The following is a 13,011-nucleotide window of genomic DNA, read 5'->3' as shown; positions in this document are numbered from 1 at the left end:
TCATGTTATGGAGGGGCCTAACAGCTGTTATGGAAAAAAGTAATACTCCCACCTTCTATTTCTCAGGGACATTTGTAAAGATTAGATCTATTCAGCAAGTGTTTATATTTGTCTACATTTTTATTTTTATTTATTATTGGTTAGCTAATGTTTGCTCCGCTTGTAACAGTCAAATGCTATTCCTTTCACACACCTTTATATATAAGAGTTGTAAGCCTTGTTGTTTGTTGTGTTACAGTTCAGTATTGTCTAAAGTGTGTTTATAGTGTTAGACTTTACATCCATGTTAAAGTGCACATCATTAATGTTAATACATTCCCATAGGTTATATTATACTGCAGTTTACTGCTTCTTTGCATTCTGATAATCAGCATTTCACTGTAATGACAATAAGATTAAATATGATCTAATTTGCATATCAGACGAAATTACACTGTATATCATTCATGTACAGTACAGTGAAAGTAATACATCTCTTAGGTTTTTCATTTTTATTATTTAATTTTATTCTTGGAATCATTTCTTTTATTATTAGACTGTAACACCCAACGGTGTCACTTACTCCTCTTCTCTCTTCATATGCGCTGTTGAAATATCTAAATCCACCTCCTGCAAATCCTGGGCCATCTACAGTCATCGCCGCTTCAACAGCATCAAGTGATCCTCCTTTATTTTATCGCCAAATTGGTTAGGGCCGGGCCTGGCCCAGTCACTGTGTTAATGAATTATTACCCGTCCTCTCCTCTCCATGCTATATGGGTGTAGATTACCCTCTGTTTAATCTTTATCTAAAGCAAATGGGAAGTCAGACATTATGAGCTGAATGTTTTCCTCTGTCCCCTCCCTCTTAACCCTCAGTAAGTCAGGACACAGCAGGGTTGAGAAACACTCATCAGGTTCCAGCAGAAGGTGAGAACAAATTAAATGACATACAAAGGTTTGCTTATATTTGACAACCTGGGATAATCTACAGCCAATGTTTAGTTTGTCCATTCTCATTCAGGATAATTTATTGCCAGAAATGGTATATAATATTCATATGTATGTTTTCATTACGGTATAACCAGCTGAAAATAATATGTATTGTGTTTTGTTACCTTAGTAATATAGGCAAACCTAAACACCAACACCTCAAACACCCCACTGGTAGTGGTTCAAGTTAACCCAGTTTTACGTCTGCGCTGTCTTGAACCCACGCTGCCTAAAATTTTAAGTGTGCATAGACTCTATCCCTGCCCACTCCAGGACATGACACACAAGTGTTTGAGTGTTTGCCATACTGTGTTTTAACTTTCATTCCTCCAGGCAATGGAGGACAACAAACCATGGGCTCTGATCTCAGAGGTGGGTGGTGAACAGGGTTACCTTGAAGAAGTCACTGACATAATGGAACAACACTTCCAACTCATCTGCTACAAAGACTTCATTCAAAACCCCAAGCTGCATGGTCCTAAAATCCAGGCCATGTTTGTTTGGCACCGTCCTTTAGCCGAGCCTTGGCTGCTCAGTTTGCTTCCATCACTGAAGGTGGTCGCCAATGGAGGAGTGGGCATTGACCACCTGAATGTGCCATACATCAGCAGTCTTGGAGTGAAGGTGACCAACACTCCCGGTGTGGTGAGCAATGCCACAGCAGATATGGCACTGGGTCTGCTTTTGGCATCGGCACGAAAGATCGTTGAAGGTGAGTCAAGCCAAGGCAATTATATATATATATATATATATATATATATATATATATATATATACAGCGGGTAAAATAAGTATTGAACACGTCACCATTATTCTCAGTAAATATATTTCTAAAGGTGCTACTGACATGAAATGTTCATCAGATGTTGGTAACAACCCATGTAATCCACACAGAAATCAAACCATAGATGTCCATAAATGAAGTTATGTGTAATAATATGAAATGATACAGGGAAAAAGTATTGAACACATGACGAAAGGGAGGTGCAAAAAGGCATGGAAAGCCAAGACACCAACTGAAATCTACCAATAATTAGAAAGCAATCCGGTCACTTGTCAGTGCAAATTAATATCAGCTCTCATCACCAAGGTCTCACACAAGAAACATCTCATGATGAGTAAAACCAAAGAGCTCTCTCAAGACCTTCGCAACCTTATTGTTGCAAAACATACTGATGGCATTGGTTACAGAAGGATTTCTAAACTTCTGAATGATCCAGTGATCACTGTAGGGGCCATAATCCGGAACTGGAAAGAACATAATTTCACCATAAACCGGCCACGACTAGATGCTCCTCGCAAGATTTCTGACAGAGGAGTGAAAAGAATTATCACAAGAGTTGTCCAAAAGCCAAGGACCACTTGTGGAGAGCTTCAGAAAGACCTGGAATTAGCAGGTACAATTGTTTCAAAGAAAACAATAAGTAATGCACTCAACCGCCATGGCCTGTATGCACGCTCACCGCGCAAGACTCCATTGTTGAAGCGCGTTTAAAGTTTGCTGCACAACATTTAAACAAGTCTGTGAAATACTGGGAGACTATAGTCTGGTCAGATGAGACCAAAATTCAACTCTTTGAATGCCATAATGCACAGCATGTTTGGAGGTCAAATGGCACTGCACATCACCCCAAAAACACCATACCCACAGTGAAGTTTGGAGGTGGGAACATCATGGTGTGGGGCTGTTTTTCAGCATACGGCACTGGGAAACTTCATATAATTGAAGGAAGGATGAATGGAAAAATGTACCGAGACATTCTTGATAAAAATCTGCTGCCATCTACCAGGATGATGAAGATGAAACGAGGGTGGACATTTCAGCAAGACAATGATCCCAAACACACAGCCAAGGAAACTCTCAATTGGTTTCAGAGAAAGAAAATAAAGCTGCTAGAATGGCCCAGCCAATCACCTGACTTGAATCCAATAGAAAATCTATGGAAAGAACTAAAGATCAGAGTTCATACAAGAAGCCCATGGAAACTTCAAGATTTGAAGACTGTTTGTGCGGAAGAATGGGCCAAATCACACCTGAGCATTGCATATGACTAGTTTCTCCATAGAGGAGGCGTCTTGAAGCTGTCATTACCAACAAAGGCTTTTGTACGAAGTATTAAATACATTTCAGTAGGCGTTTTCAATACTTTTTCCCTGTGTCATTCCATTTTATTACACATAACTTTAATTTCTGATATTATTTATTTTGGTTTCTTTGCATGTGTGGATTGCATGGGTTGTTACCGACATCTGGTGACGTGTTATTTTACCCGCTGTATATATATATATATAAAGCCAAAATCATGAAGCACAAATTTGCCTCAAAGGGTTTTAAAACCTGTATGACACCATTTTTACTTAGACTATAGGTCAAAGGTTAACTGAATCCTTACAATTACAAAACCAAAAGTTTTTTACACTAAATAAAGCTTAACAGAAAAAAAGTTGTATTGCAGACTGTATCAAGTTATTTATTAAACAAGTCCATTTACTAATGATTCTTCTAAAATATTTTATTTCACAAATAATTAGTTTTCTGCTTTTCTGTTGCATCAATGATAAATTAATTATTAGATGCTACTTTATATCCAGGACACACCAGTGAATAATGTGTCAGAAACTGCTGTAGCAGCAGCAATACAGGCTTTAATAAAGTTATTGTTGATTCCATGTTTTTTTGGTCTTGTTTTCCATAGGCCACCAAATAGCTCTGGACCCCAAGACCACCCATTTACCAGAAAACCTGATGGGAGTTGAAGTCACAGGGTCCACTCTAGGGATTATTGGAATGGGACACATTGGGAGCAAAATCGCTCAAAGAGCCAGAGGATTCGACATGAAGATCCTGTATCACAACAGGAACAGGAGGTGAAAGTTTGAGGAATAATTGTTTATTTAGTTAATTTAGACATATTTTGTTAAAACATTGTTGAAAGTCCAGTTTTCATTGGTTACTTACATATAACAAATGTATTGATGTTGCCTTTAATGATATTACTACCTCTGTAATATCTTCAATCTCATGTAAGTTCAAATAGAAACATATATCACTACTGTAACCAGATAATCATTGAATCAACACAACCCTTCTAATGGTCAGCCACATCTTTTCTCCGTGCTGTTTAGGAGTGTTGAGGATGAGCAGGGAGTCGGGGCGAGTTACTGTGAGAACATGGATGACTTGCTGAAAGAGTCAGACTTTGTCATGGTAGCGCTGAACCTGAGCCCTGAAACCACAGGCCTGATCAGCCACAGAGAGCTGTCCCTCATGAAACCCACAGCAACACTGGTCAACATCAGCAGAGGTGAGGACAATGCGTCTCCTGGACTTTACTGATCTCAGTTAAAGAACTGTAAAAGTTACTGTTAAGTTATTCTGAAATGTTAATCTTTAATCTAAATTCTTTTGGTGTCCAAGGTCTGGTTGTGGACCAGGATGCTTTAGTCAAAGCTCTGCAGTCTGGAACGATTCGTGCAGCAGCATTAGACGTGACTCATCCTGAACCTTTACCAAGGTTACATAACACTCTTCAACCAGACTCACTTCATTTTATATATATAACTATATAACTTTTGAAAGAAAAACAATCACATTCTTCCTCTTTTAAATGAACAGTTGTATTCTTGCTCAGTTTTGCTACTGCAATACCAAACTTACTTTTGATCAAAATTGCTGTGTACTAGTTAGATATGGTCCCGCTGTAACTGACAAACATTATCTCTTCACATCAATAGATTACAGAGAAACTGACACACATGGTATTCAGGGACTTATCAAAGGACAATTGATAATCCCTGTACATTTTTAATCTCAGCTTTGATATTCAGTGAAACACAACAACCTGAAAAGGAAAAAATAATCTGTTTACCAGTCTGCACATACAGGCAAAGATTGCAAGCAGCCTTGTTTGATAGTTAAAGAAAGGAGAATTTAACATTTGCAAACAATTAGCTCTTTGCCAGCTCCTAACTCCTCTTATCCTTCTTGTGCAGGGATCATCCTCTCCTTGGCCTTCCTAATGTGCTGCTCACCCCCCACCTTGGCACCAACACTTACACTACAACAAGAAGGATGGTGCAGAGGATGGTTGAAAATGCTCTGGCTGCAGTGAAAGGCCAATCTATTCCCAATGAAGTCAAACTAAAATGGGTTTGACCTCAGTTCAAAATTGCCGTCCCCATGTTTGAAAAAATGCTGCAAAAGTGCCCTCTTGGATGCCCTTAAATCATAGATAAAACATGATAAAGTGCCATAACAATGTTACAGTCAGTGTAGAGAGGCAAGCACAGGGGTGATGTGATCGTGTCTTTTTTGTCCCAGTAACGAGTCAAGCAATTTTAGAGATTATCTTTAGCTGCAGAAACATGACTGGACAACTTTTCTTTGGACTTGCTCATTAAAAGTGTCACCAGCATAAAAATGGTAAAGCACATAATGTTTTTGGATAAGCTGGCCAAAAGGCAGCATGTAAATAGAGAACAGAAGGGGTCCAAGAACTGAACCTTGAGGGACACCACAGCTTAACTGAGCCGTAGAGGAAGAAGAGTTACCCTGAATAATAAAGAAAGATCTGTTGGAGAGTGTAATAAACTAAGAGCTGCTTCCTCAATGCCTACCCAAGTCTCCAGGCGATATAACGGGATGCTATGATCAAATGTATCGAAGGCAGCACTTAAATTACCTTAAAGTCACCTCTGTCTGCAGTCAACTGTAGGTCATTAGTAACTTTAACATGTGCTGTCTCGGTACTATGAAGTGCTCTCAAACCACACAGGAAACAAAAAAAAAAGATCACTGCACTGCTGTAGGCAGACAAAAGACGAACAAAACACATAAGACTTCACAACTTTTTGAGAGAAACACACATGGAATGAACCTTTCGTAAACTCATCTGTTCTCCCGCTTTTTCTCTCAAAAGTACTATTATTATTCATAAAAGATATCAGTTGAGATGAGATTACTCTTTCCAGAACTTTAGATAAAAGAAACCAGCAGGGCTGGAAGGGAGGAGAGGAGGAGCAGATACTTCTAAAGTTAAGGTGGTGAGATTACACAACAGTGAAAAGCAGGTAAGCTGCTGATCTGCAGCTGCCATAGCCTCACATGGCCTTCCCTGATCCTTGATGCTCTGGTGTGTTGCCGGAACACACACACACACACACACACACACACACACACACACACACACACACACACACACACACACACACACATTACTCCTTATTATGAACTTTCAACTTCAGTGAGAAATACAGCAGTAGAAAAGTAGGAAAGATTGATTTCAGATGTGAGAATTACTAAATTTACACGAACGACTAATTCAAACCACCTCCAGTCAAATATAAAGAAGCTGCATTAAGAAATATAATAGATGTAAAAATCTAAAAAACACTGGCACTTTAACTCTCCTAATTAACTAAAGAATTATTGTTTCCACAATGTTTTCAACACGAAAATAAGATACTAAATACAGTGATTTAGTAAATCCCTCTTTAAAAATTGTTGAATCTCACAATGTTAATATATTTTAAGACTATGAAAAATAAAAAGTTGAAATAAGCAAAGCAAATGGCTAAAACATAGTCACGTGTTATGAGACTACTTTAATCTTTTGCTATGTGATAATTAAAGGGATAACAAAGAAAAACAATTCTTTAAAAAAAAACCTTTATATGATCATTTATTTCTTTGCGCTTGTGAATTACAGGATGTTTTTTCTTCTTCAGGACAATAAAAATCCTTCTGATGAAACATATGAACTAAAACTCACTCTCATGTCCACACCAAGGCCATTAACTGAACATATTACATACATATTACATATTAGTAGATCACACGACAAACAGGCTGGGAACCACTGTCTTACACAGTGTGGCTGTTGTCTGCTCATTCTGTTGATATGTTACTGCAAATATAAAAATTAGAAGTAGAAGATGAGGTCATCCATCCCACACAAAAGAAGCAGTGTAAGTGCCGACAGGTTATGTGTGCTGTGACAGCAGACTTTCAGCAGATAAGCTCATTCACAAGCGAAGTCCCTGTGCTGCCATACAGACACATGTTGATGTATTACTGCCACCTAGTGGTTACATGTTCAAATGACGTTCATGTCCTACTGTAGATTAGAATAATTTGGGCTCTTAAATAGGGGACATTAAAGAGTGAGCACATGTTTGCTGCACTGTGGCTTGGTGAGCAAGATAACATTGTTATGATGCAAAAGAATTGTCAACAAAACATTTAGTGTTATTGCTTCTTATGGAATTTGTTTATATGATTTTCATACATTTTGCTTATCTGCATTTTATCATTTCTCATACTCCCAAAGTTCTTGTATTGTTATTATTTGCATATGTATCATGTGATTCATAGATTACGTTTTCATATTACTCCACACTACGATAAGGGTTTATTATTCATTTATTTTTTGTGCTTTTGCTTGCTTGTTTTTTTTTGTTTTTATCATTTGTGTCCTGTTTTTTTGCTCTGGGACTTTGGGTTGCCTTGGGTATGAAATGTGTTATATAAATAAATTTGCCTTGCCTAATTCACATCTTATTATATTCGTATCTATCTAGCCTTGATCATATCTCACATTATCTTCTACCTTTTACAAATCCATACTTTTAGCACAAAAAACTTGGTCATATAAATAGTACATATATATAACTGCCAGTTTGCATGCACTTTTTTCACATTACATGCTCCTCTAATTCTAATTGTTATTTTCTGCTACAGTAGCTGAACGTCCCTTTGAGGATAATTCATTTCCTCATCAGAATCTCTCACTGAATTGATGACACCAACAAGCAGATACAATAGGAGGAAAAAGTAAGTAGAAACCAAAAATCCACAAGTTAAACTTCTATAAACCAAGAACAGGTTGTTCTCGTTGTTGCTGTTCAGGTCCTTTATGGTGGGTAGATTTCTGACCGTTGGTCGCTGTGCTCACTCTTGTGCAATCACCAGCCTGAAGCTTGTGTGTGCCCAGTCACTGTGCATAATGAATCATTCCCCTCCTCTCCTCTCCATGCTACACGGGTGTAGAAGACCCTCTGTTTAATCTTCATCTAAAGCAAATGGGAAGTCAGACATTGTCCCCTCCCTCTTAACCCTTGGTTTCTACTCCTCAGGACACAGGACTGAGAAAAACTCCTCAGGTTCCAGCTGAAGGTGAGACCTTTCAAATTAAATGTTTATACATTCAATATTTTTGGGCAATTTCATGCATTTTCTCTCTGAGTGCCCATACGTTTGTTTTGGTCTATTTGACCCAGAAGTTTCATGTTAATCATTTATTCATTTGACCTGTGGACTTTCACTGCAAGCACATTTTTATATGACATACATAAATTCATAGACATTTTGCTTCCCTCTGTTTGATGTTGAATCTCTTGAGGATTTTTTTTGCACAACAGATCAGCAGATATTATTGACTGCCTCTTAAATAAATTTTGATGCAGCTTTACAGATAATTGTTACTATCATGAACTTTTCAACCAGAATGCAAAGTCTCTGCTATGTCCGGTACATGAGGAGACTGTGGGGCCCAGCACAAGCATACCGGCTTCTTAAAGGGACAAACATGCACAGATCTGTACATCAACTGCAACTACACAAAAAGGTATTGTGAAATCTGCAATTGCCAGTTTAGGCATTTAGCAGATGCCATCGTCATCAGCTTATAATGAGAGTACTCTTGGGGATATGGAGGATAGGAGTGCAAGGTAAGAAGTCAAGGTGTACTTAGAGGAGACTGAGGACAGCTTTTATTTTATGTTTTTACTGAAGTGTGATGATCAAATTATTGTTGAGGTGCAGATAAATTAAGAGTCGAACATTATACAGAGTTATATAATATATGACTAAAATGAACAACATATATGGCCTGAATTAGTTTAAAACACACAAAACCAATATAAACTAGTATTATTATTATTATTATTATTATTATTATTATTGTTATTATTATTATTATTATTATTTTCCTATATAACAGGAGCAGTAGCAGTGTTGTTGTTAAAAAAAAGGGGGGGGCTCTTATTTTGAAAGTCTCCACATTCCCTAAGTAGTTCTTCCTGGTTCAAAAGCAGAGGGAAACCAGGAACAAGGTACACGAGTGCTGGCTGGGTTTTTTAAGTTTTTTAAGTTCCTACTGAATTTCTCATTATTGGATGTGAGCTTTAAATGTGTCATTGGTTACTATTGATAACAATTTATTTTGAAATTGTTTTTTCTGTGTAATTAATGAAAAGTGATCTGGAGAGTAGTGTAACAACAGGTCATTTTGACAGCAGTAACTATCACAAATGCAGTGTTTTGACCTCATATGTAGTCCCCCCCCACACACACACACACACACACACAACGACTCCTCACTCACACACACAGTACAGGAATGAATGCACACACAGTTTTAAATATCTGTAATAATATAATACATAGCTGGCAGCTTTGAACCATTTGAGATAAAGATACTGATAAAGATGTACTTCCAGAGCCAGATTAACCTTGTCTATCCCACTCTCTCTGCATTATGTATGTATTAATAATAAATTAACTTGTCTAATAAAAAATTTGGTAAAATACACTATATAAGCGCAATATTTACTTTAAATTATTATTCTTTATATTATATATTCATAGGTTTCTTTTTCTCTTCTCTGCAGCTCTTGACTTCTTGACTGCCCTCTTCCCATCTGGCCATATGTGCCTTATGAACACTTCATTTATAAAGAACCAGGTTGTGAGTTTGTTTCTTATCTCTGTCAGATAAATATGAAGCGTTAGTCAACAGCAGCCAGTAAGCTTAGCTTAGCATAAGAACTGGAGGAAACAGCTAGCCTGGGTCTGGCCAAAGGGAGCAGTAACTTCCTGGTTGCAGCTGCTCAAAGACAACACACAACCTCCTGTATAACAGCGGAATGTTGTTTTACACTTTAGTTTTTGTTTGGATTAAACAAACGAGACATATCGTGAGCTTGAGAGGTGCTGGTAGGCAGAGTTTGTTACCTTTGGACGGAGCCAGGGTTGCTGTTTCCCCTTTGCCAATGGGTAGAAAACCACCCACCAGGGTTGGATCAAGGCACCCAACAGTAATATAGGCTAAAAATAACACCAACACTGGGTCAAAACACTCCATTGGTACTAGCTGGTCAAGTGAACCCAATATGTCTGTGCTGTATTGACCCCAAACTGTGCATAAACTCTGCCCACCCTGGCCTGTCCTACTAATGTCTGTGTTTCATCCCTCCAGGCAATGGAGGACAACAAACCATGGGCTCTGTTCTCAGAGGTGGGCGAAAATGGTTACCTTGCAGAAGTCACTGAAATAATGGAACAACACTTCAAAATCATCTGCCACAAAGACTTCCTTCAAAACCCCCAGCTGTACGGCCCTAAAATCCAGGCCATGTTCGTGTGGAACGCCCGTCCTGCAGCCGAGCCTTCGCTGCTCAGTTCGCTTCCCTCACTGAAGGTGGTCGCCAATGGAGGAGTGGGCATCGACCACCTGGATGTGCCGTACATCAACAGCCTCGGAGTGAAGGTGACCAACACTCCCGGTGTGGTGAGCGATGCCACAGCGGATATTGCACTGGGTCTGCTCCTGGCATCGGCACGGAAGATCGTTGAAGGTGAGTCAAGCCAAGGCAGTTTTATATATAGCCAAAATCATAAAGCATAAATTTGCCTCAAAGGGTTTTAAAATCTGTATGACACCATGTATCCTAAGACTCTCGAGGTCAAAGGTTAATTGAATCCTGACAATTGCAATTGGTCTGGGGTGGCACTGACTACCCCTGAAATCTGATTGTCCACCCCATAATCCTCTTTCACTCAGAGAGTCTTTCAGAGGCCACAGTTAGCTGGCGATGGAAAAACTGGCATGGCTATTATCAAAGTGACCTGAGTAGCAGCAGGCTTTGATAAAAGGTTTGTTGATTGAAGGTTTTTGCTCCTGTTCTCCGTAGGCCACCAGATAGCTGTGGACCCCAAGACCACCCATATACCAGAAAGCCTGATGGGAGTTGAAGTCACAGGGTCCACTCTAGGGATTATTGGAATGGGACACATTGGCTGCAGAATCGCTCAAAGAGCCAGAGGATTTGACATGAAGATCCTGTATCACAACAGGAACAGGAGGTGAAAGTTTGATGAATAATTGGTAATTTGGTTCATTTAGAGATGAAGAGAAACACATGATCCACCGCAGTTAGCTGTGTAGCTGTATCTTGATGATGTGCATTGCCTTTGATGATATTATTACCTCTGTGATGTCTCCAATCTCAAGACCAAAACAGTTTTTAATAGTTCTAAATGTATTTTATATATAATCTCTAAGAGTAAAGGTAGAAAAAATTATGTTTTACAATTCTAAGATGAATAATTATCACAAGGCCAATATGTAGATATATCACTACTGTAACCAGATAATCATTGAATCAACAGGACAATGTTAATGGTCAGCTTCATCTTTTCTCCGTGCTGTTTAGGAGTGTTGAGGATGAGCAGGCAGTCGGGGCGAGTTACTGTGAGAACATGGATGACTTGCTGAAAGAGTCAGACTTCGTCATGCTGGCGGTGAACCTGAGCCCTGCAACCACAGGCCTGATCAGCCACAGAGAGCTGTCCCTCATGAAACCCACAGCAACACTGGTCAACATCAGCAGAGGTGAGGACAATGCGTCTCCTGGACTTTACTGATCTCAGTTAAAGAACTGTAAAAGTTACTGCTAAGTTATTCTGAAATGTTAATCTTTAATTAAATTTCTTTTGGTGTCCAAGGTCTGGTTGTGGACCAGGATGCTTTAGTCAAAGCTCTGCAGTCTGGAACGATTCGTGCGGCCGCATTAGACGTGACTCATCCTGAACCTTTACCAAGGTTACATAACACTCTTCAACCAGACTCACTTCATTTTTCTTTAAACTGAAACTATTTACATTTTCAAAGAAGAACAACCACATTCTCCCTCTTTTAAATAAACAGTTGTATTCAATCCACTAAGGAGTCTTGCTTTAGATCAAAATTGCTGTATGGTTCAATTACTGAGTCAATTCACTTTCTGACTCTTCTCGGCTACTGCTACAATACTTTTTAGCGATGGCCCCTGCCGAACAAAAATTACATATCCTTGCTTTAACTGTGCAAAATGTATTAACTGTGTGCATTAACAGATTACAGAAGAACACATGTACTGACACACAGCGTATTCAGGGACTTCAGCTCGTTAAGTATAAAAGGACAGGTGATTATATATCAGTGTTCTGTTAACAGCTTGTTCCACTGCCCCCAAGTGCCATAAAATCAAATCCCTTAATGAAACTTTAGTGTGTTCATGTAAATCCCTGGACATTTTTTTAATCTCTTCATCAGCTTTAATGTCAGATAAACACAACAACCTGTAAAAGGAAAAGAATAATCTGTTTACTGGTCTGCACATACAGACAAAGAGTGTTTACAGCTTTGTTTTATTTGACTCAAAGCCACTGGTTAAATAAAGGAGAATTCTTCTTATCCTTCTTGTGCAGGGATCATCCTCTCCTTGGCCTCCCTAATGTGCTGATCACCCCCCACGTTGGCACCAACACTTACACTACAACAAGAAGGATGGTACAGAGGATGGTTGAAAATGGTCTGGCTGCAGTGAAAGGCCAATCTATTCCCAATGAAGTCAAACCAAAATGATTTCACTGATTGTACCTTATCTGTCGATATCAGAAGGGTTTTCCTCCTGCAAGACGAAGTATTTTTACCTTTTTCGTTAATTAGTTTTGGTTGTATGGTGTTCTGTCTAATCAGGATTAGAAACATGATCATGTATGTTACATTGAGATAATTAATGTAGCAATTAGAAAATGTTTAATATGATAAGTGTGTAAACAAATGTTGGATATGAATTTGTCGGATGATTGTAATGTGTAGTGTAGCTTAACGACTGTTACATTGAAATACAAAATCCTTTTAATAAAAGGAAAAAAAATAATAAAGCTACCTCAAATTTTTTTGCACCTTGCATACTTGACCTTTATTCCTTCCA

At 38.7% G+C, this 13,011-nt stretch overlaps 1 protein-coding gene across 11 annotated transcripts; it reads left to right on the top strand.

Moving 5' to 3' along the window:
* The first annotated feature begins 855 nt into the window (after window positions 1-855).
* Window positions 856-12,961, top strand: zgc:136493 (uncharacterized protein LOC692276 homolog). 11 transcript variants are annotated; one of them, XR_007882391.1, is made up of 9 exons: window positions 856-909; window positions 1,306-1,684; window positions 3,669-3,840; window positions 4,099-4,277; window positions 4,391-4,487; window positions 4,966-7,804; window positions 8,107-8,146; window positions 8,477-8,597; window positions 9,643-9,716. XR_007882391.1 is itself a non-coding variant. In XM_051391087.1 (8 exons), exons 3-8 carry the CDS (start codon window positions 8,478-8,480, stop codon window positions 12,657-12,659), a joined length of 1,104 nt encoding a protein of 367 aa, XP_051247047.1. In that variant the 5' UTR covers window positions 7,666-7,804; window positions 8,107-8,146; window position 8,477; the 3' UTR covers window positions 12,660-12,961. The 11 variants fall into 11 exon arrangements, 10 of the variants coding, with proteins under 10 accessions (XP_051247052.1, XP_051247053.1, XP_051247054.1 ...); XM_051391087.1 differs by lacking the exons at window positions 856-909; window positions 1,306-1,684; window positions 3,669-3,840; ... (1 more) ...; window positions 4,391-4,487; window positions 9,643-9,716 and adding exons at window positions 10,230-10,608; window positions 10,945-11,116; window positions 11,467-11,645; window positions 11,759-11,855; window positions 12,503-12,961 and having other exon boundaries at window positions 7,666-7,804; XM_051391088.1 differs by lacking the exons at window positions 856-909; window positions 1,306-1,684; window positions 3,669-3,840; ... (1 more) ...; window positions 4,391-4,487; window positions 4,966-7,804 and adding exons at window positions 10,230-10,608; window positions 10,945-11,116; window positions 11,467-11,645; window positions 11,759-11,855; window positions 12,503-12,961 and having other exon boundaries at window positions 7,985-8,146; window positions 9,643-9,719.
* The last annotated feature ends 50 nt before the right edge of the window (window positions 12,962-13,011 follow it).

The sequence above is a fragment of the Dicentrarchus labrax genome, unplaced genomic scaffold (genome assembly GCF_905237075.1).
Source record: "Dicentrarchus labrax unplaced genomic scaffold, dlabrax2021, whole genome shotgun sequence".
Taxonomy (NCBI): domain Eukaryota; kingdom Metazoa; phylum Chordata; class Actinopteri; family Moronidae; genus Dicentrarchus; species Dicentrarchus labrax.
Note: the sequence above shows the minus strand (reverse complement) of the source record. Positions and strands in the feature narration are given on the sequence as shown.